This window comes from Tachypleus tridentatus, chromosome 7, assembly GCF_004210375.1.
Source record: "Tachypleus tridentatus isolate NWPU-2018 chromosome 7, ASM421037v1, whole genome shotgun sequence".
In the NCBI taxonomy this organism is placed as follows: Eukaryota; Metazoa; Arthropoda; class Merostomata; order Xiphosura; family Limulidae; genus Tachypleus; species Tachypleus tridentatus.
Window position 1 is genome coordinate 10,385,201 of NC_134831.1, and position 23,494 is coordinate 10,408,694.

General features: G+C 32.1%; 3 protein-coding genes and 1 long non-coding RNA gene across 4 annotated transcripts in view; 1 reads left to right on the forward strand and 3 right to left on the reverse strand.

Moving 5' to 3' along the window:
- Positions 1–23,494, reverse strand: part of LOC143257907 (aquaporin AQPAe.a-like) — a 75,358-nt gene that overhangs the window by 7,819 nt on the left and 44,045 nt on the right. The gene's annotated exons all lie outside the window — the stretch shown is intronic.
- On the reverse strand, positions 1,584–22,957 carry LOC143257909 (uncharacterized). Its single transcript, XM_076516949.1, has 6 exons — positions 16,926–22,957; positions 10,709–10,773; positions 8,202–8,274; positions 4,773–4,851; positions 3,372–3,530; positions 1,584–1,869 (listed from the first exon to the last, which is right to left on the reverse strand). Exons 2-6 carry the CDS (start codon positions 10,712–10,714, stop codon positions 1,833–1,835), a joined length of 354 nt encoding a protein of 117 aa, XP_076373064.1. The 5' UTR covers positions 10,715–10,773; positions 16,926–22,957; the 3' UTR covers positions 1,584–1,832.
- Positions 12,584–14,795, forward strand: LOC143257910 (uncharacterized). Its single transcript, XR_013032015.1, has 2 exons — positions 12,584–12,883; positions 13,765–14,795. It is a non-coding gene; the product is annotated as an uncharacterized LOC143257910 (long non-coding RNA).
- LOC143257908 (uncharacterized) overlaps positions 16,912–23,494 on the reverse strand; it is a 47,031-nt gene continuing 40,448 nt past the window's right edge. The window contains exon 4 of the mRNA XM_076516948.1: positions 16,912–17,004. Coding sequence (XP_076373063.1) covers positions 16,991–17,004 — 14 coding nt within the window. The 3' untranslated portion in view covers positions 16,912–16,990. The remainder of the gene's footprint in view (positions 17,005–23,494) is intronic.

Genomic DNA, 23,494 nt, shown 5'->3' on the forward strand with positions numbered 1-23,494 from the left:
ATCCAGATTGATTCCTTTGTAGCAAGTCTGTCTTGAATTGTGTTGGTGTTATTTCATCTTTTTACTAATAAAATCCAATACAAATTTTTTGCAATGGATTTAACACAATAAGGAATAGAATTTAAACTTTTCTTAATTCATTATTTTACAATATTAAACATGAAATGTAACATAAATAAATACACAGATAATTACAATTTTAATGAAAATGTCATTTGAAGTAATTTTGCATACAGTTATATAAAAAGGTTAAAACATCCTATAAAAGCCTGTATATATTTGTAACATTTTTGGATATACAGATATTTAATCTCAATTTTAGCAATACTGAGAGATTATTGGAATATAGATAAACAATTAAAACTGAAGAAAAGACCTTTCAAGATCTTCTGTAAATGTCATGCTACAAAAATGCATATTCAAACTGAGGAAAAAGTTAGGACACCCTACCCCCTAATAGCTAGTGTTACCCCCTTCTTGTAGCCATCTACCAGTCTCTGATTTAAAAAGAGTTTGAAATTAGCCATTCCACTGTCCGGAAAATAGTCAACAAGTGAAGGGTTTTCAAAACAACTGTCAACATGCCCAGGTCTGGTCGTCCAAGCAAGTTCACCCCGAGAGCAGACCGCAAGATGCTAAAAGAGGTCTCCAAAAACCCTAAAATGTCATCACGGAACCTACAGCAGGCTCTGGCTACTGTTGATGTGAAAGTGCATGCCTCTACAATCAGAAAGAGATTGCACAAGTGTAACTTGCATGGGAGGTGTGCAAGGAGGAAACCTTTGCTCTCTAAGAGAAACATCAAGGCCAGACTGAAGTTTGCCAGAGAGAATGTAGACAAAGACCAGGACTTCCGGAATAATGTTCTTTGGACAGATGAGTCCAAAATTGAATTATTTGGACACCAAAACAGAGGACATGTTTGGCGTAAATCAAATACAGCATTCCAGGAAAAGAACCTCATGCCAATTGTAAAGCATGGAGGTGGAAGTGTCATGGTTTGGGGCTATTTTGCTGCAGCAGGACCTAGGTACCTCACAATAACAGAATCCACCATGAATTCTACTGTGTATCAGAGGGTGCTTGAGGATCATGTGAGACCATCTGTAAGAAAATTAAAGCTGAAGCGGAATTGGACCCTGCAACACAACAATGACCCAAAACATACCAGTAAATCTGCTAAGGACTGGCTGAAAACTAAGAAATGGAGAGCCTGAAATGGCCGAGTCAAAGCCCAGATCTTAATCCCATTGAGATGCTGTGGGGTGACTTGAAACAGGCTGTACATGCAAGAAACCCCTCAAACATCTCACAGCTGACAGAATTCTGCATTGAGGAGTGGGGCAAACTTTCTTCAGACCGATGTCAGAGACTGGTAGATGGCTACAAGAAGCGTCTTACTGCAGTTATTTCAGCCAAAGGGGGTAACACTAGCCATTAGGGGGAAGGGTGTCCTAAATTTTTTCTCGGTTCGAATATGCATTTTTGTAGCATGACATTTACAGAAGATCTTGAAAAGTATTTTCTTCAGTTTTAATTGTTTAGTTATATTCCTATTATCTTTCAGTACTGTTAAAATTGAGATTAAATATCTTTATATCCAAAAATGTTACAAATATACACAGGCTTTCATAGGGTGTCCTAACTTTTTCACATGACTGTATATTTAGTTGTGTTTCTGGTCCGAAATACACATGATGGTCAAATATATATTCTTAGTTTTTATAATTTTGTGACTGATCTCCGTGGTGTTTCCCACGCTGACACTGGCGCCACTTAATTCTGTAATGACGTCACCCGGATCAAGAATCGAGGAAAGCGAAATCAATGTTTCATGATCTTTCTTCAGGGTCACGGACACTCCTGGAACTATTAAAACAATATATATACAATATACACTTTGTAGTGATTCCTACATGTTAGTACGTCTGTCACTAAACTAAAATTCATCTATGAATAGCTAATTTGCTTTGTTCAACGATGTTAGAGTGAGGTTAGAAACGAATATAAAATATCTTGAAAAAAATATTGTCCGTATAAGGAAACAAAATGCTTGAAGATTTAGATTGCGTTAACCAATTGAAATCCTTCTTCCATTAAATTATCTTCTTCTCGTTGATGATCCGACAGTTGCGGATGGTAAAACTGATTTTTTCTTATTACTATTTATCATTTTCTATAGGTAAGTATTTCCCAAACTGGCAGTTCAGTGTTTCTAACAATTAATTACAACAGTTATATTGAATATTGTTTAACTATTTTTGGCACAAAAAATAACAACGCGTTGCGGCTTGTTTTTTTCCTTCTTCTCTTTTCACAACATAAACAATCCTTAAAGTCACAAGAAATCAATGAAAGACACGCGGAACAGCGACTTACAACTATGAAGGCGTGATTACGCAATTTTTTTCCAGGCTTTCTTATCTAACTGTTGGTGTTACAACGTACCCTGAGCAAATGGGTCCTTATTGACTGTGTTCAATTCGCATATTTATTACCTGACTTGTCCCTCAACTTAGAAACTTGGCTGTTAACTACAGGTGAGGAGACAACATATTAGGTCATATTGAATAATTTCTATGCTTTTCCTTATTGAAACTGTTAAGTGGGTAGGGTGTGGAACTGTAGCAGGCTGAAAAGGACAATGGTCTTATTCAGTAAATAACTTCCGTCTTGTTCATCAACTTAAAACCTAGAACTGCTATGCGCAGTTATTCCATGCGTGACTTTGAGTGAAGTTTCTCTGTGTGTGCGCGTTTAATCTTATCAAAGGTCTATCTGCACTGTGCTCACCCTAAGTATTTTATAAACTTTATTTTTCAAACCTTTTTTCGGCGCAAAGTGTAAAACTAATAAAGTTTGTTTGTTTTTGAAATTCGCGCAAAGCTACACGAGGGCTACAAACAGATCCGTTCTGAGATTAAAAGCTAACATTATTTTACACTTATTATATTCTACTTGGACAGTGGCCGATATTCAGAGTGCAAGATTGCGTTTCTCTGTGTCTAAAATACGAGCCACAATGCAGATAAATACAATCAGTATTTCGATTTGCTCGCGTTATAGTAATGACAGTCAGTCCCATTATTCAGCTATAAGAAATGGCTAAAGTTTATTATGGCAATGAGTGGTTAGTCAGTTGTTTAGAATTAGGAATGTTAAGTGATTCTGACTTGCCATTTAGCCCTTGTGAGCATAGAATACTCATCAAGTGAAAATATCGGTATCCAGTCAGACCATGGCTTGTCCACTTTTACACGGTGAAAATTTATGTATTAAAACTTGGTTTTTGTAAAGCAATACATTACATTGAGTATATGTAGTATGAAAATAAAAGGTTCCTATTTAAATCATAAAAATCTAAAACTTACGAGTCGTGACACCAGGAGGACTCTTCCTCGTCCATAGGATCTTTTATACCTCTTATCATCTCCTCTTTGAACGGCTCGTAGTTGTGTTGGAAACTAAACACATTTTTTAGACCGTTCCAGATCCGTTTCATAATTGACTTTTTGTGCACGCCAAAGTCACTGGAATAGAAGCAATACTTACATGTGATGAATATGTCATAGTATATTTACACATAAGTGACTTGTATGAGAGAAGATCAATATTTGTTTAAATAAATAGTGTTATATTGATAAATCAGTACCTTAGTGTTAATGATTAACAACTTAGATAAAATTGGTAAATATCACGATTCAATCTAAAACAGTTATTGCTCAGACAATACGACAACAGTATTTCAACAACTACTAGATCTGTTGTGTACCAGTCAAACTGTGGAGTACTGGTATTATACAGAAGTCCTCGATAATAGTGGATATAGCAGATGTAATGGAGTTGATATATTCTTCTCTACTTTCATTCACAAGTTACTATAATATCCACACTAAAGTTACTGAGAATGAAAAATTGTTGGAAATGTGTCTAGAGAAAAACAGTAGTTGAGGTTCGTCAAATGATTATTAAACGTATTTATATGGTGGAATAGATAACGAATTATGGTTATTTCAGGATCACATATAACATATGTTACTAAATTTGTCTGCTTGAATCAAAAATACAAGAATTAAGGGTTTAAAAAAAATTATAAGTGAAAACGATTCTACAAGATGTTGACGGCAAAGATGATGTGACAGGTAGCGTTTAACTAGTTTTAGCCAAGCAGCAAAGGTGCAAAGTATTGAAGAAACACATAGATTATATAAGTAACTATGAAACCTAATTATATTATTGGATTACATACTTTTCATTGAATTTCAAGTTAACAGTTTTTCTGCTTGATAACAGATTATAATCATCAATAGTACACATTCTTATTAAAACATAAGTTCACTGTGGTGAGATAAAGACAACTGAAAACAATACTACATGAACTGTTACGTATTTACCTTAAATCGTTTGTCTCCTATTTCATTAAGAAACTATATGAACATATTTTTTATAGTTTTGAAACGTTTATTCGATATTCAGTCAATTTGATTTGGTTTCTTTTAAATTTTGCGTGACTCTACTCGTAGGCTATATACATCAACCATCCTTTCATCAAACGAAAGACACCTAGTCAACACCAAACAACGTCAACTATTTGTTTACTCTTTTTATCAAAGAATAGTGAAATTGACCGTCATATTTTAGTTTTTCTTTACAGCTAAATGGGTGTATGTGTTTGGTGTGATGGGAGTTCAAAACAGCGTTCTGCAAATTGTGAGTAAAGCGTCCTGGCAACCATTTGAGCTAAGAGTCAGGACTTACTTGAAAATACATACCTTTTGGGTATGGAAATCTCCGGAGTCATTGATTGTTCTTCTTCGTCACAAATGGTGTTAATTGTTGCCCAAGATTCACCTAAAATAAGATAAAAAAAATGATGATTTCCAGAAAACTAAATAACATCTAAACTAGCTTTGATTTGTTATCTAGTAAGGAATCTGCTATATTAAATAATTAAATTCAAAACATAATAACATCAGCTTCTAGATGAGGTAAATTATGAATTTAATAAGTACATTGTATCGTCCTTTGTTTTTTTTTAAATTTCGCGCAAAGCCACACAAGGGCTATCTGCGCTAGCCGTCCCTAATTTAGCAGTGCAAGATTAGAGGGAAGGCAGTTAGTCATTACCACCCACCGCCAACTCTTGGGCTACTCTTTTACCAACGAATAGTAGAATTGTTTTCCCTTTTATGAATTAAACTGAAAGTTATGAACTGAACATATCATTCCTTCATCTTTAGTTAGATTTGCACTCACGAACTATACAAATAAACAAGATGTTTGGTGAAGAGTCTTCTAACGTGTTTTGTTTCAAGAGCATATAAGAACAAAATGAAGGTTAAAAATATTTTTATTTCTTGTTTACAAGTTCGTATCTGATACTGTATTGTATCCTATAGATTGTATAATTTTTCTCGTGATTCATGGCACGTACATGTTTTACTGATATCATGGCATTATAAATTACAGTGTTAAGCGTCTCTCATGTTACAACTTCTGGAGGAACTGATTTCTCTTAGAGCTCACAGAGAGTGTCACTGATTGCCCTAGGAAAAAAAAATCTGGTATCCTGACAAAGGCAATTTTTTATTTTTCAGAAACATCATTTAAACCTGAAGAGAAAATATTATAAAGCTGTTTTCATTAACAATTTGACTTCTAAGAAAATTTTAACTGATATCTTTACGAATTATTCCATGTTATACGAACACAGATATTTAAATACATGTATGTAAGATATATATTTTAATAGGAGAATCCTAGAATCACAAACTCCTTATTATATTTTGTTACAACACTTTAAACACAAAGAAGACTCAGAACTGAATTGCACTACTTAGAAAATGTAGTACTATCTAGAGGTTTAGCCAAACTTATAAATAGGGCTTGTATTAACGTTCAAAACCACACAATATATTATAATAACCCTAGCCGTTCTACCAACATACCATTTCATGCTACCTCTAGTCTTACACCACTAAATTAGGGACGGCTTGCGCAGATAGCCCTTGTGTAGCTTTGGTGAAAACATTTTTTTTACTATATATTATTGTATCTCTTGTATTTGAACTTGTATATAAACCATGCACTGCTTTGCTGAAGACGATATGTGAAGAAGACAGACCAATACTCTTTCGAAAAGTGTTGTACGTTCTCTCCAAACTAAATCACTTTATTGTGTTTATAGATTATTGTTTACCAACTCTTTGTTATATTAGCCTAAAGTGCTATTTTACTGAAGCATTAGAAGAAATGTTTCTTGTGCCTTATGTTATAGGTTTAATTGTAATTTTGTTTAACATGTTGAAAATCAACAAATATCTTATCCTATATTTTAATCGATAAAAAAGATAAAGCAGATTTTAGGTAATACAAAAAGCAACATACGGTTAATAGAAAATACTTAATTTATAAATATGAGTTTTTCCATGGAAGGAACTATAATGGAGAAATAAAACGTGATCTAAAATATCGTTTACATTAAGCATGTAGAAGACATTAAAATATTGAAAATTTGGTCATAGCAGAGTATTACAAAAGAAAGAAAACATAATTTAAAATATTCTGTTAATCATGAAGTATTAGAGCCAACGATATCCGGGAACAATTAGAAATAACAAAAAGTAAACAGATTTAACGAATCATGAAACAGAGACGCATTTCTTTGTAAGGATATGTTGAAACTTTTCATAATTTTTTTAAACTCTGGAATACGCTTATTAGACATGGTACGGGAATGTTTATAAATGTTAGAAGTGTAGGAACTCAACACGACGTACACACTCCCTACTTTGATGTTTAGCCTAGTATAATCAATAGAAGCACGTGAAGGTGATGTTTAATTCGAATGTTCGTTGAGATGTACATCTATAGGATAAGAGTGATGTAAATGATTTCACTGTTTTAATCCTTCATTACCCGATCGTGGTGTTGGTCGTAAATTGGTGATTCCACTAAGTTTGCAGAATTGATTGGCTGTGATGTGAGATTCGATTTTTGTCCTATTTTGTCTGTGTGTAGTCTGTTCAAGTTGTCAGATTATTTTATATCCTATCATAAGGTAACTATAGCTCATTCTCACTTAAAATACAGTCCAATATATTTTTATTTGTTTCCAATCCTTCTAAAGAAACATATCTGTTAGATCGCAACAAGATGATGAACAAGATTTTACTTTGTCTTCAATATGTTTGCCCTGTAATAATCATGGTTTGCTTTCTACGTTTTGATCCTTTTTAACTAACTTTGGTTTGGTAAGTACCTGGTTAGGTGTACAGATATGTGTCAATTTTCTAATGCCAAGGATTTTTCTTATGGTTCTCTGAAACTATGGCTTGAAATATTAGGTTCATGTAGTCTTTCTTTATTCTAACAAGAGCTCAGGATATTTATTTACTACAACTACATGATTAGTCGCTTTTATCAGCTGAATATTCTGAGTATATTTTGAATTTTTGATTAAATTAAAAGTGACTTTTTTTCATCTTCTTCGAGTGTTGAAAATTATTGTTCACTGATAATAATGAGCTTTACCCTTGAAACTATTACACCGGTTCTTTAAATTTTTTAGATGTAACAGCCAAAAGGGAAATGTATACTGTAACGATTGTTCTCTATTAAATCACTTGAGACTATTCTGATTTATTACATCCTGGTGGATATGATACTGGTAGTTGTACACAATCTGCACAAATTATCCAATTATCGTCACTATTGCGACAAGTAGGTTGATTAATTAAAAGTTTGAAATGAAACCCAAGTTCAGTTTGCTTTCGTAAAGATAAACCAACTGTTTCGTTTTTGACTAAGTCACATGATTTTGTTTAGTGCTTGAAAAAGAACAAGAAGTTTAGTTTTAGAAAGTGGAAATTCATGATATGAAATAAGTATTTTGATGTGAAATATTTTCTTTGCAGATTTCTTTTCTCCAATTTTGAATTGAAATTGCTTGAGAAATCTTTTTGTGGTTGTTTGGGCAAAGAGAAGTAACTGAACTTAGGTTGGTTTTTTAATTCCATACTTTCGATGCTTCTATTGAAGTTTTGCAATTGGTGTAACTTTGGTAAGTGGGAGGAAGAAACGGTTTTCTTTTCGGGTCTAGTATATGGTGAAATAAATGTTTTAGGAAAACATTTCACAAATTTTAAAAGATTTTGCTAGTACTTTTAATACTAGACAAACAAAAAATAAAAATATTTTACCTTTTTCTTTGGAGATTTCCTGGGCGTAATTCAAGGTTTTAGGCTTGTTCTTAGACATTCTTTTTTTGTTATCCTAGTGAAACAAATATATATATTTAGCCAAACCTTTGTCTGTCTATAAAGTTAAGATAAAGCTACACATGGGTTCTCTGCGTTCTGTCTATGACGGGTATCGAAACCAGATCTCTAATGTTGTAAGTCCATATATATACCGTTTGTCACAGGGAGTAATATCCAAAATATCGAAAAGATTTTATTGTGGATATGAATAAGAAAATACTGTATTATATGCTTTTTATTTCCTTCTTTTACCGGTTTCGTAATTTTCACTGTTCAAGAAATAGTTACACTGAGAATCTTCGATATCCGTTGTGGGCAGAGCAAAGACAAATAGTTGTGTAAATTTATGCTTCATTTCAAAATATCAATCATTCAATTAACGTTTGTCGTCTTTTTAAATAGCTAGTAGTGAGGGAGTAGAAGAAACTGGTTGCGTACAGCCACCAGGAACTGTAAGAAGCTACTAAGACTTATAGATATGAAAAAGTAAGTTAAAGTTTAAAGTTATATCATAAATAAATTGTATTTTTATTATAATAACAACAAAAGTATAATTAGAATAACATATTAATTTAAAAAGGAAAATATACTACGTAGTTATTTTTTAATAAGTAGTTTACATATGGATTGTATGATGTGTATACACATGGCCAGCATATGTATTTATTACAGATTGTTTATGTTTAGTTGAGAAAACGGTATTTGCATGTTTTATTCTTGTCGCACATAAATGGTAAAACGGTCCGGTTTGGCCATGTGGTTAAGACACCCGACTCGTAATCTGCGAATCGCGGCTTCGAATCTCCGTCATATCAAAGAAGCTCGTTCTTTAAGCGATGAGGGCGTTATAATGGGACGGTGAATCCCACTATTCGTTAGTGAAAGAGTATTCAAAGAGTTCTTAATATTTTTTCATAGCAACATTTAATGTAAATATTAATCTGTCTTTATTATAAATCAATAAACATGTGTCATTTCTACAGTCTGCTGCTGGTGCAGCGGGAAGTATTCAGACCTACAATACCACAAGGAGGTTCTCAAATCTCGCCGGTGGACTCACCAGATAACCCGATGCGGCTTTGTTGTAAGGAAAACACATTCTTAGAGTTTAAGGTTGATTCGGTAAGTATGAAAAACAGAACCACAGTTATTAAAATGTTAATATTATTTTTAGCGAAAATGAAATTTATTAATATAATTTACGCTCAATTCAAATTTATAGCTGACTTCACTTTGTGATAAACGGAAAGAAAATCCGTTAATAACTTAGTCCAACAAAACTTGTAATGTAGGAATGGCCAGGTGGTGAGAGCGTTCGACCCTCTATTCATTGATAAAATAGTAACCAAGTGTTTGACATATGGTATTTCCCATAATGAACTTATTAATGTTTATCTTAATGTTTCGTTTGTGTTTATGGTATAAAATACGTAATTTTATTCTGAAACTTGATGCAACGAAAAGCTGAATACAAGAGAAAAAAGGAGGCCGATAAAAATATCGTGACTAAATATAATAACATGGATAGCCTTAACGTCTGTAATAAGTGAAGAGAGAACAGGCATGGAAGTGTTCGAAGTAGTGTCCTCACAACACGAGATACTGGCGATGGTTGTGAGAATAATAATAATAAAACTTTTCTTAACAGACAGCTGTTAAAGCATCCGAAGTAATGTCTCCAAAACAAAAGCTGAAGAAATGGCACATTATACAACAGAAAGTACAAAAATCCATTTCAAATCCTTCCAAAGTTTTAGATAGAGCCGTTCTTTATTTACAGCTGTTAAATAGATATGGACAACTATCAGCAATAGTTACCACTCTTAAGTAACCATTCTTAACCGAATAACGACACTGATTAAGGTAGTTAAAACACCCTACAGTTAAAAGCATGTAATGTGTTCAGCGATACATTGTGGTTCGAACATGGGGCCATTAAACAGTGACCCCAACACTCGACATTAAACAACACCCAGCATTACTATCACATATAGTAATTTGTAAAACCCAGAGAAATTTTACGTAACATGTGATCTTTCATGCCATGATGTAATTAGTACAGGTGTTTTCTTGTTGTAATATTTTCTTCTAACTGAAATTCACAAAAATCTCATTGCACATATTGCTTACTTCGACATTATAATAAAACATATTCTTTCCATTCATTCCAAGTTGCTTTGTGTCTCTGTGTAAGGAAATTCAAATTCGTTGTCGGCTTTTAGTTAGCGTCTCGTGTAAAATATACTTAAAAATAAACTAGCAAAAACACTTCGTTTCAGTAAAAGTTTTAACGTTGGGAAGATTCAAATGCATTTCTTGTTTATCTAGAGTTTTCTCATTTAATTACTATAAAGACACATTTCTACAAAACAGATTATGTCCCTCAAATTTTTACATGAAAAGATGAAAATAATAAAAACCAAAGTATGTCCATATTCACAACTTACAGCCATGATTTTCCTTAAGATGTATCCACAAGGACAATTGATGTTGTTTTGGGGTGCCAAATAAACTGAATAAAACATGAAATAAAACTTTAAAAAGTACCAACATAACCATCTTCAAGAAAATATTTAAAAAGGTGTTTTATTTGTGTTTGTACAGGAAGTTTTAATGACGATAGGTAAAATTCTCCATTTTTTTTTCTGTTTAAGAATAGTTTTACTTTCAAAATACAAGTAATGTTTACAAATCTAAATGACGAATTAGTTAATTGTACTGAGTTGGAATGTCTATATCACACCACTACTAAATCACATTTATCACTCTTATATCTGCTTTATACCCAAAATTAACACAAAAGACTAGAAACTATGTCTAAAAATTATGAAAAACATTCCAATGGAAGTAACTTCGAACTTCTGTTATAAAATGGCTGTGTTTGTTTGTCTGGAGCGAAGAGATACAACACTTTTAATCATGTTCACACAACTCAGTAACCCATAACATACTTTGGGGGAAAGAGGAGCTCAAACTGTACTTCCTTTTAATTAAAGTGTTAATACCATCACCAGCCATCTTTAGGATACATTTTTCTTAAGTGGGATTGTCGTCATCATGAATCAATACAACGATTTCTTGCTGGTTTCATTTCCACATTTTTTTTCTAGTGTACAGCATTACATTGGAAAAGGCCACAATCAAGAAATCATACAACCGAAATTAAAATATCACCTGTATAAGTTTTACACTATGATTTTATCTCCTATAGACACAATTGTACCGTTTTAGCCTCTCTAATCGTAATTAACAGAAGCAGTGACTGAATGTTTTTCGGTTGGAAACCAGTGGTGTACAAGGAACAGCTTATTATTTCGTTTCTGGTTATAATAGTATACGTTTTTCACATTTTTAAGAGATAAAATAATTTTTTATACATTTGAGTTTGGGTTTTGACAGCAAATATAATTAAGCAAAAAAAATACTTCTTAATGATAATTCTGTCATAATATCTTACTTCTCTGTTTATAAGATGAAATATCAAAATCTGCTAGGCTTCGTAGTACTTGACTAAATTTCTGAAATTCTTTTCCTAACATTTTCGTTGCTACGATACTCGTATAGTACAATCATTATTGGTTGAATTCTACTAAATAGGTGTCCAATCACAGTCGTAGAATATATTCCGGTAACAATACATATATGTTATTCTTTTTTTTTAATGAGTGTCTTCCCGCAAAACATTAAAAGAAAAAATTGGATAGATATTAACAAAGAATCGGAAGTTCGAATCCCCGTCATTTAACATGCTCGCTCTTTTATTCTTTCTAGTGTGTGTTCTTTTATCCATATGGACGCTATAATGTTCGATAAATCCCATTTTAGCCGCCCAAGAGTGCGAGCCAAGTTCCTTAAGCACATATCCATGCCGGGCCACTTGAGAAAACTTGTGACGAAGGTGTACGATATTTATGTAGAATTTTTATATTGGAGAAGTTGGAGGCAATGAAAAGAATTGTAGATCATAGGAAATGGAAGCAGTATTCTGAGGAAGCATAGTTTATTTACATGCAAAGGATATATCAGATGACAGTGACTTTCAGGAAGATAGAAATAGTGCTTTTAGTATTAGAGTAAAAAATAATGAATTTAGTTGTAATGAGCCTATTATGTTTTTTTAATTTCGCGCAAAGCTACTCGAGGGATATCTGCGCTACCGGCCCTAATTTAGCAGTGTAAGACAAGAGGGAAGGCAGCTAGTCATCACCACCCACTGCCAAATCTTGGGCTACTTTTTTACCAACTAATAGTTGGATTGACCGACATATTATAACGCCCCCACGGCCGAAAGGGCGAGCATGTTTGGTGCGACCGGGATTCGAACCCGCGACCCTCGGATTACGAGTCGAACACCTTAACACACTTGGCCATGCCGGGCCACGTATTAGGTTTAAAAACAAATTTCAAAATTTGGCTTCTCCATGTGAGCTGTTGGAAAGAATGAAAATAAAAGGATCAGAGAAGAATGTGGAATTTCTGGGTGATTTGTTGACAAGCTATATGGATAGAATAATTTCTTGGATAAATGAGGAAAAAATAATTAGATTAGGCTATTTGGGAGAACAGGTGGAGAATATAACTGACAGTGACAAAAGAGGAGATATGATAAAGGGGGCTCAAAGGTAGGTCAGAGGAGATAACAGATAAGTGCATTGTATTATTAAAGACATTTATGTTCAAGGAAAAAGATCATTATTCGTTGTTAAGATATGAACAAGAATTAACTGTGTAAATGAAGTTATGAGTAGGTCACTAGGGTTAAATGCTAGGCTTAGGTTTTAGTGAGTAAACTGTAAGGATGAGCAGACTGACTGGACTTGTATCGACCAGTTCAGAGGAGGGAGGGTGCTTTTTGGAATGGGTGGTTTACTTTTAAATACTGAAACAGCTGGCTTGTTTTTTAAGACTATAACCTCAGCTATGAGGGAGGTATTAAACTAAAACTAACCAGTGGTGAGGGCCAGAAAAACTAAACACAAAAAGAATAAGAGGAAATGAAAAATTTAGCATGGGAAGTTAGTACAGAAGTAGAAGAAAAGGACAGATTTGATTGGCACTGTTGTAATGCTAGGAGTATAAAAGAAAAAATATATGATTTTAAAGCACTGGTGTTGGAAATAAATTTGTAAAAATTAGTTTTTCAAAGGACATGTTTCTAAATGTTGTCCATAAATTTGCAGAAAAATTCTATAGGAATTTAGAGTAATTCTTCTAAATTTTAATTCTACGTTGAAAATTGTAGACACTTTCAAAAGCTGGAGTTTACTAGGGGTTGATCAGACATAAATGTTCTCACCTTTGTTCACAACTAATTGTATAGTGGTCATCTTTTCACTTTTATTAAACGTTTTTGTTACTGTGTTGTCTTAATGGATTACACCAACTATGTAACGAGTTTGAATTCATCATGGTTTATCTTTAAAGAAACAATGTGTGGATGATGCTTCCACTGAAGCTGCATTTTTCCAGAATCTAAAGAGAAAAACATCTTTTTGTTTTACAGAGCCTGGTGACCAAAGTCAGTTAAAGGTCACATCCATGCTTTCCTGCAAAAGTGATGTAGTTATTTTAGAAATGACCCTGTCTAAAATGAGGTTCTATGTAAGCATATCCAAACCTTTTTAACTACTTCAAAAGAATATAGAAACTGTATGTCTGTATACTGTTCCATTATATACAATGTCACATGCTATTGGTTCATGTTGAGTGCTTCCTGAAGAGGATTTATTTATATAAGTAAATTTTGCTTTTGTGATCCCTTTACTGTTTCAGTGTTGGATTATAGTTGTATGCAAATAGAATTTATCATTCAACATTTTTATGGACTGAAATGTATTTCTAATAGATACTTCCTTTCACACTTCTTACCCTTCCTTTAGTGCATCATTTCTTGACCTCACAATGATGGTTGAATACAGATGGAGTGAGCTGTGCTATTAATGAGTCACACTTCATATAGTGGAGGATTTTCGTGTACTTATTAGTATGCAGCAATGCCATGTATAAACATGAGCTTCGGGTGAAAGTCTTGAAGATAGTGGGAAGTGAAAACATTTGTACAAAGAGGGCAGCACTGAATGAGAAAATTATGTGTGAACAGTCACTTATTTGTCACCAATACAATTTCAGTGTATTTAAGCAAATTGGAAAATGCTTAGGCTAAAATGAAATTCCTGTACCTCAAATTTGAAGGCATTTAATGCTCTTTAGTTTAGTACTGTCAAAATATTTTGGGTTTTCTGGCAGTGTAGAAAATGGTTGAGTAAGCCTTCACAAAAATAAAAATTTGTGTAAGCTGATTAAAAACATGTCAGTGATGTAGGAGTGGGGTGGAATGAACATGGCTTTGTACATATGCTGACATTATAAGGATGTCAACTTGCAGAAAGTGTAGAGAAAACCTGTGAAAGGAATTGTTAGTTTCATCTTTAGTGTTGTAAATTTAACATTTTAAATGTTTTTGCTTTTGGGATGGAATGGTTGAACTGTGTTAAATTCAAGTAAATGACTTATTATTTATCACAAATGTACTTTTGTTAAAATGTTTGTGTATGTTGTTTGAAAAATATTTCTTTTGCATCAGTGAATCAGAGATGTATTACAGATTTTTGTGTGTTGCAGTGTGTTTGTCTTACTGTGGCTTATGTATCATGATATGATAAATATAAAACTATAATATATCTACCATCTGACATTAAATTCAAGTTTATAGTAGTCTTTTGTCAAAATATCACAGATTGCCTGTTGTTACTCAAGAAATCTGATGATCATTGATGCAAATGGCCTCCAAATAAAACATATTTAACTAAAATTACTACAAATTTAAATATGCAAAATGATATATAGAAATATGTTACGTTAGTTTTGTAATTATGATGTTGCATTAATTTTGTTCTTGAAAGTCAAAAGGCCTCATTTACTTTATCTGATATTAATACATTATACTTGTCTATAACAGAGTTCAAATCAGTTTATTTATAATACACAAAGGTTTATATATAAAAAGCTTACACTTAGTTGTAATGTTAGTTGTAAAAACTATTCTGCAATATTTGTAGTGCTTATTTCTGTAGCTTAATATATAGAAACAACAACATTTAAGCAAATATTAAACATTTTCATAATTACTTATTTTTGCATTGAAATTATTCCAGTTACATTTATTTTAGTATAAAATACAAAATGTTTGACACTCAAAAGAACCTTGTTCTCCACTGTAATATAGAGTGCACTAGCCTTGGTTTATTAGCACTGACAACTGTGTTTTAATGCTAAAATACCAATATTGTTTTGCAAACATAGACCTTATAATTAAATATAAACCATAAGGTAAATTTTAAAATTAAAATCTAATCATTCTGATAAAACTTATTCTTATATTTTATACAAATATATGTTTGCTATGGTTGAATAAGAGACAACTAAACATGTCACATGTATGATGTATGGTTAAGGATAAAATTGTTTAGCTTTGTTTCTTTAGTATTTGTACTTGACCAGCATTAGAAGTGAAGGACAAAATTCCATGAAACTGTTATAATTTAATGACAAGTAATAAATTGAATGACACCTTGGTTCATATTTATTTTAAAACTTAGAAGTTTGTTACTTATGAAGGTTAAGATTCTTTACTTTTGTTATATGTGTATATGTGGTTGTTATGAAATAAAGTATGTTATATTAACTGCTATTACAGTAGTTTTAATAGTTGTTGATGTTTTTAATTAGATATTAGTATTTCAAAATTATTATGAAAGAAGCTCATTAAAATTTTAACATCAACTCATAACCCCATAAAATTAATAAAATTTGAGTGCTAGAACTAGTGTAAAGTCTGTGTTAAGACCTCTTTCACAGTTAAAACAAGAAAAAAATGTGTGTGTGTATGTAAATAAAATCTAGGCTAAATATTTTCACAAAATATTTTTATAATGTGAAATTATTTTTGAAATTTTGTTTTAATTTGACTGTTTTCTGATTACAGCTGTCAGTTGGTCTTATACTGGAGTTGCAAATTATACTAAGGGAATACCTGCTACTAAAAGTATGGAAGAACATGTAATAATTAGATTTGGTTTAACACATTCAGTTTAGGTATTAAACTTGACAGAATATTTCTCACTGTTGAAATACGATACACTAGTAATAGTAAACAGCCTATTTTCTAATATAAAATTAAAAAAGCAACAGTTTAACTAATACTCACATGTTACAAAGTAATAAAAATATGTCTCAAAAAAAAAAGGTTTTGGTAAGATAAGCCACTGATGTAAACAGCCTACAAATCAGCAGCTTAGTGTGTGTCATTAAAATCTGGAAATGGTTAAATAAAGTATTATTTGTATTTTTACAGTTTTACATTATGTTTTATTTTTCAGAAAATAAATTCCCATTCTCAAGTTTTCCAATCAAGCCACTCAAAAGTTCCAGTCACATATCTTTTGCATCTGAGGTCAACCCAAGCCTACATTTAGGCAATGCCATTTCATGTATTACTTATACACATGAAAATGTTATCCTACACCAATATAGACATAAAATATATTGAATGTACACAAAAAATGTTTATCAACATCTACATAGCATATATAAAACAAATTGGTTCTTACTCCTTGAACTTGACTAATATGAACATCAGTTAACAGTAAGAGACAACCAACTTACAACAACTCTTTTCCCTTTTATCATGTTCTGAGATTCATCACTAGTCTCTCCATCCTCAGCCACTTCTAAAACTTGGAACCTGTATAAATATTTCAGTGTCTCCTTGTACAAAATCTATGACAGAGGTAAACCTCTGAAAAGAAGTTTCTTCAAAAACCAACTTTAATTTTGACTTATGTATGGCAAATGCTACATTCTCTAAAATCCACTTGACTAGAAAACAAGAACACTAACAGTGAAAACCACTGAGTATCTGTGAAACAAATTCCTGCAATAAAGTAAAATAAATAAAAAACACCAACTAAACAAAGAACAAATACATTTTTACCCCAGCCTTCTTTAAAAATCAGATTTCACACATTTATGACTTCCCTTACAAATACATAGTGAAATAATCATAGACTAATGTTTAACTATTCAGTATTTTTCACTCAAACCACAAAATGATCAAGACATTTTAGAAAAAGAAGAAAATCCAAGAATTTAAGTGGCAACTTCTTTCTAAATTAATTTTTATGAATTGCTACTTATTGTTTTGTACATATATACGGATGATGCGTAATTATGCACATGCTTGACATCATTAAAGTCTACAAGTAACTGTAATGTGATATACTTAGTTCAAGCCAGTTCCATCAACTTCATGAGCAGCCACAATATTTTATAGCAACAGAACTGGTTAGCCTCACCTGTAGCTCTCCACATTCAAACTAGAAGAAACAATCACAAATGAGTCAGTCTTGGGGACACAAGTTAATGAGCCAGGTAAAAGAAAGCAAGGAAGGAAACAGCTAAAAGCAAAACTTTTTTGTTCAAAAAACGTCAAAGTTCCATCAAGTGATTGCACACACATGAAGTCTTTTCCTGCAAAAAAAATAATAATACCAAAAATAAAACATGTTGCTTTTGCAGTTTTAACTGCCTTACATGACTGGACTATACCATAGGAAATATTAAAATGTATGCATGTTGATGAAACTTTCTAGAAGAGATGGCAACTGCCTGTTTTGGAGACACAAGTGTAGAGGATGACGTTTTGAAAGTCTTCCACTTTCATCTATGAATATTGCAGATACACTCTGCAAAACAACATTTTTGAAATGTTTTGCCAATAGCACGCTTTAAAACCTGTATTTAATTTGATTTTTTTAATCTTTAAAAAACTAAGAAAGTGGGAATTACATATTGGTGATTCACCAACATTCAAAAAGGCACTGTTAACAATGAGGTACCCTAATGATTTTTCTAGTGTTAACAGAAACTAGACGATGGAAAATAAAAACCCTGATTTTAGAACTGTAAGTCTACAACAGTACCTATAACCCAAGAGGAAATATACACCAATGACAACTGAACATGCACTTCACCACTTCAGGTTCTTACTCATGTATTTATACGTATATAGACTGTGTGCACAAATACATACTGTCCAGTCAATATTGTAATGATGAAATACTAATGTTTTAAACATTTAGCCAAGTCTGGCTTTCATAAGAGTTACTTTCTTATTGTTTAATCACTGTTAACATATGCAATTGTCAAGAATAATTTTCAAATTTCAACATTTTTTTATCTTAAAATAACAAAAGGATTACTTGTCCTCATATTCAATGAGCTTATTCTCCATTTTTTTTCAATCTTACGTTACTGAGGAATTTGATTTAGAAACAACCCTCTCTGCAGCCACCTCCAATCATGCATTCATCTAAAAGTGATAGCTATGCCTCACAGCAAACTTAAGCAGTTTACTTTACTTCCTTAAATACTTGAGTTTGTAATACAATAAAACTTAAGTTTTGGACCATTCAGTAAATTAGAAATGTAACAAATATTAATAAATAAATCATATTCTTTTAACGACCTTATGTCAGTTACTCATCATTTTCCTTTACTGTATCAAACTTCTAATATGATAATTGAACTTCAAAAAAGTTAATAACTATAAACAGTCAGCAATTTTAGCCCTACTATTTTACTTTGCTGGCATTTTTCTAAAGCAAAATACATCTGTCTTATAACAAAATTTTTAAGAATATTTATACCTGAGCTACATTATGGAGACCAAAAATTATTAGTGGAAATCTTCTAAACAATATTTAAAACCTGAGCTACATTACGGTGATCAGCTACAATTAGTGAAACCTTCTTCTTAATAATAATTAAAACCTGAGCCACATTATGGAGGCCAACAATTATTAATGGAGACATTCTTCTAAACAATACGTAAAACCTAATGGTCACCTTTCACACCTCCAAAGTGCCCTGTGGCCATGCAGTAAGCACTTCGTTGCAGATTATGTTCATAAGTCAATTGATAAATAATAGTGGGTACAATGATCCACTGCACCATTAATAACTGGAAAAGGAATAAAACAAATTAATACTATATGACACTTGTGTTTTCAGAATATAGTAATTATACATGTGTGTGATGTTACTACTTAAACCTGTAGTTAAAAATCTTGTTTATTATATATATAAATACATCATATCTAAACAGCAGGAGTTGTTTAAATTACTACTACAAAAAGGCCTTTTAGTACAAAGAGAGGGAAAAGTAGTTTGTGAAATAAATTCACAGAAGTTATATTTGTTTGAAGGTACAAAGCTACAAAATGGACTGTTTGTGTTGTTTCCACCATAAGTATTGAAACATTTGTTTCTAACATTTAGGTCAACTAATCTTAAATAATAGCAGTTTTAAACAGGCCTGTAAAGAGAGAGAAAGGAAAAGTAGCTTATGAAACAAAACACAAAAGTTCTCTTAAATAATAATAGCTATTAAACACTTAAAGAAGTTTCTAAGTTTAAAAGAGGGAGGCATGAGGAGTTTATTCAGAAATATAAGTTTTCTCACATGAAAAAACAGTCATAAAAGAGCCTACACACCAAGAGATAGAGCAAGGAATAGGAATTTGTGAAGAAAAACTATTTTATATAATAACAGCTACGTAAAAAGGCTTACCTTACAAATGGAGAGATAAGAAATGAAACGTATGTGAAGGAAGAAGTAAAAGGTTTTACCTTTGTAAGTTGAATACATTTGCTAATTCACACAGATGTTGTTGTTTAAATACTGTTTAAAATCTAGAAGTTTTATCCTTCAAAATGAATGTTTCTGTTACCACATATAGCCAGTGCACTTAAAAGCAATTGAACAATTAGAAGTGTTTATGTAATTTTGCTTATTAAATCACTGTTCTCTTATTACTTATAGGTGGCACAGTTCAGAGCTGCCAAACCACTAAAGATTCAACTTTATGTTGTTTTTTTTTATTAGTACTTTACTACTAGAAAGAATTATCCATGAGCACATATCCCACGATTCAACAATCAAAACTTTTATTCATCCAAATAAGTATTCCCTTTAGTTGCTGGAAATCTCAACTAAAAGCAAGCTTTAACATGTACTCTTGGCATCTCTAAACAAACCTGATATGATGTATACATATAGCTTCCTGGGGTGACTGACTGATTAATTTAGTGTTTAATGGCACAAAGCAGCTAGGCTATCTGCACCAAATGTCCAGTAAAAAGGTAAAAATAAATAAAATGTAGTAAAATACATAAAAGGAAATGAAGGTAAAACAAGTCATCGTTGAAAAACAGAAAAAGTATAAAATCAATGTTGACACCTAGTCTACAATGTTAAGAGAGAAAGCAGAGTAAGAGAAGTTGTGAAAGACTTTCTCTAGCAAAATGGTAATGATCATAACCTGCCAGGAAGACTAACAGGTAAGTTCAAGAACCACGATCAGTCACCTGAAGTTTGCCTTTCCAGTCCTGGTTCCGGGTTATGTGTCATAGCAGCCAGTATCAAAATGTAAAATAATAGATGTTTTAAAAGACATATAGCAAAATCATAATAATGAGTAGGCAAATGTCCAGTAAAAAGATAAAAGTAAAGTAAAATTTGTAAAAGTAAAGGAAGGGAAAAACGAAACAGCAATTAAAAACAGAAAATTTCATAAAACCAATGTTGACATCCTGTCTACAAAGTTGTAAAGGACTTCCTGTAGTAGAATGGTAATGGTCACATTTGGGGGCTGTAATAAGCCATGGTGGGATGGGCTGAACTGTGGATTCTGCAATGTTATCCATGGATAGACCCAATTCATCCAATTGCGTCTGGATGCAAAGGCCAAAAGGAGTAATGGCAGATCATACGTTCTGAAAAAGTATGGCCCACTGAGGAAGGAAAACACATCCCCAGGTGGGATGCTTTGGTAAGGAATGAAGTTTCAGAGAATACAGTAAAGATAATTGCAAACAGCGAAGGTGCAGAGAAGGTTCATGAGATTCAACTTATAAGCTTTGAACTGGAGAGGTGCGGAAAGCCCCAGTGCAGAGTAGAAGTCCTTGGTGATGAATGGGGTCCAGCATCTTTAAGGCCGAGGGTCTGACAGAGCCATAGACCATTGGTCCATAGTCGAGTTTTGATCGAATAAGAGCACAATATACCTTTAACATAGAACATCGATTTGCTCCCCAACTGGCAGTAGAGAGGACATGGAGGATGTTCAGTGCTCTTGTGCATTTGACCCATAGCTGCTTTAAGTGTGGTATAAAGGTCAGCTTACAGTTAAAGATAAGCCCCAAGAACTTGGTCTCAGGGACCACTGGCAGCAAAACTTCACCGATACGGAGTTCAGGATCAGGGTGGATACCCCGTTGGTGGCAAAAGTGCATACAAACGATTTTAGAGAGAGAAAAATTAAAGATAGATATTTTCAGTGTTAAGAAACCTTTAGTTTTAGTTCACCTACAAAAATTTAACTATCATTCATCATATTTGTTTTTAATATTTCATTTATGGGCTTACTTGTATGAAAAATTATAAATTTGACTGCAAAGGTGATACTTCACCAACACATTATTGGTCACTCATTTTTATTTTAATGAAAAAAATTAAACATTACTAATTTAAACATAAGCCTGTAAGTCTTTCTAAGATGTTTTTCTCTCTCAAAAAATCCCATTTTTACTTTCAGTAATATATCTAGAAATAGTGATTTACAGTCATAACAAAAAAAGGCTTTACAGGTTTATATTTTAACTGTGATTGTTTTATTCCTGAGGTACATAAGACATATTTGATCAGGTTATTAGCAACTGGAGCACAGAAGACAAATAATACCTTTATAAGTTCAGTGAAAAAAAGAAAAATTAATAACAGTAAAAAGTTCTTGATAAAAAATTAGCTTGCACTATAGTTAATAAACATAGTGTTAATGTTTTTGCCTTCTATAGCAACACTGTTTGGAAATGAAAAGAACTTAAATTGTTCAAAACATGTATGTACAAGTTCAGTTAATGTTAAAATATCACCACTGTCAAATTATGAAATGACTCATCAAATAAAATGTACAAGCAGATTTTACAGTTCAAAAATAAGAATCGAGAATTAACATGTTGAATTAAGAATGTGAAAATAGTCAAGTATTCGTACATATTAAGTGAAGATGATAAACTGACAAATCCAAATTATTTTGAAGTTATTGCTGAGACTAATGATGAACTACAGTTAAGCATTAAATGAAATTAACAGTTCTACAGAATTACTTTTAATGTTATAGATGTCTGTACTTATAATTTCCATTTTAAAATAACTGGTTATTTGTAACAATGATTTGCCTGATGATGAACTCTGTACAATTTTGGAAACTTGAGACTGATTAAGTAGCAGATGGTTGTTTCATGGTGTATTGTGTAACTGTAATAAGTTTCTGCCTTTAGATTCTAATTCATTGAGTAAATGTATTCATTAATAATATAAAGAGTTCTCTATGAAACTACTGTAATAAAGTTTTAAAATAAAACTTAGGCTAAAGATTAACTTAAAATAACTAAAGGTCAACATTTCATTTTAGGTAATAATTTGACCAGTTTTAAGGTTTTATTTATGTGTATGTATATACTGATGATTAATAAGGTTAATTACGTTCTATACTGACTATGTTAGTAATGTATTTTCTACTGTGTAAAATGTCTGATGCATTGCAAGTTTTCTATAACATTGTAAGTGCAAGATGTTAAATTCACAGGCTTTCATTGTAACATACATACATATATATATATATACAGACACACACACATACATACATATATACATGTATGTATATATATGTACTGAGCCTTTGAAAAGATTCTAATGATTAAATCTACTGGAAATAAAATCGTTGGTATCAAATTTTTAAAACAGTTTCTGATCATTAACTAAACTGTACAAAGAAAGGATTTGTTTTGGACTAGTTAAGAGGCATAGATTACCCTCCATGATAAAACTCTAACTTTCAGATTCAGAAAGACGTAATACATTATATATTATGCCATAAAATATATTCCTGCATTTTAAGCTATGAATACATTATAAGAGTTAAAAGTCAATCTTTTAGAATGGGTGGTAGGTATTACCAGCTATATATATTTCCTCTGGTTAATAATTGTTGCATAAAATTAGTTATGATTTTAATACATACAGCATACAAGATAAATAGTACTTTTACTAGTTTAGTAAAAGGATATAACGACATTAAAAAACCTATTCAAAAAAACATTCGACATAAAAT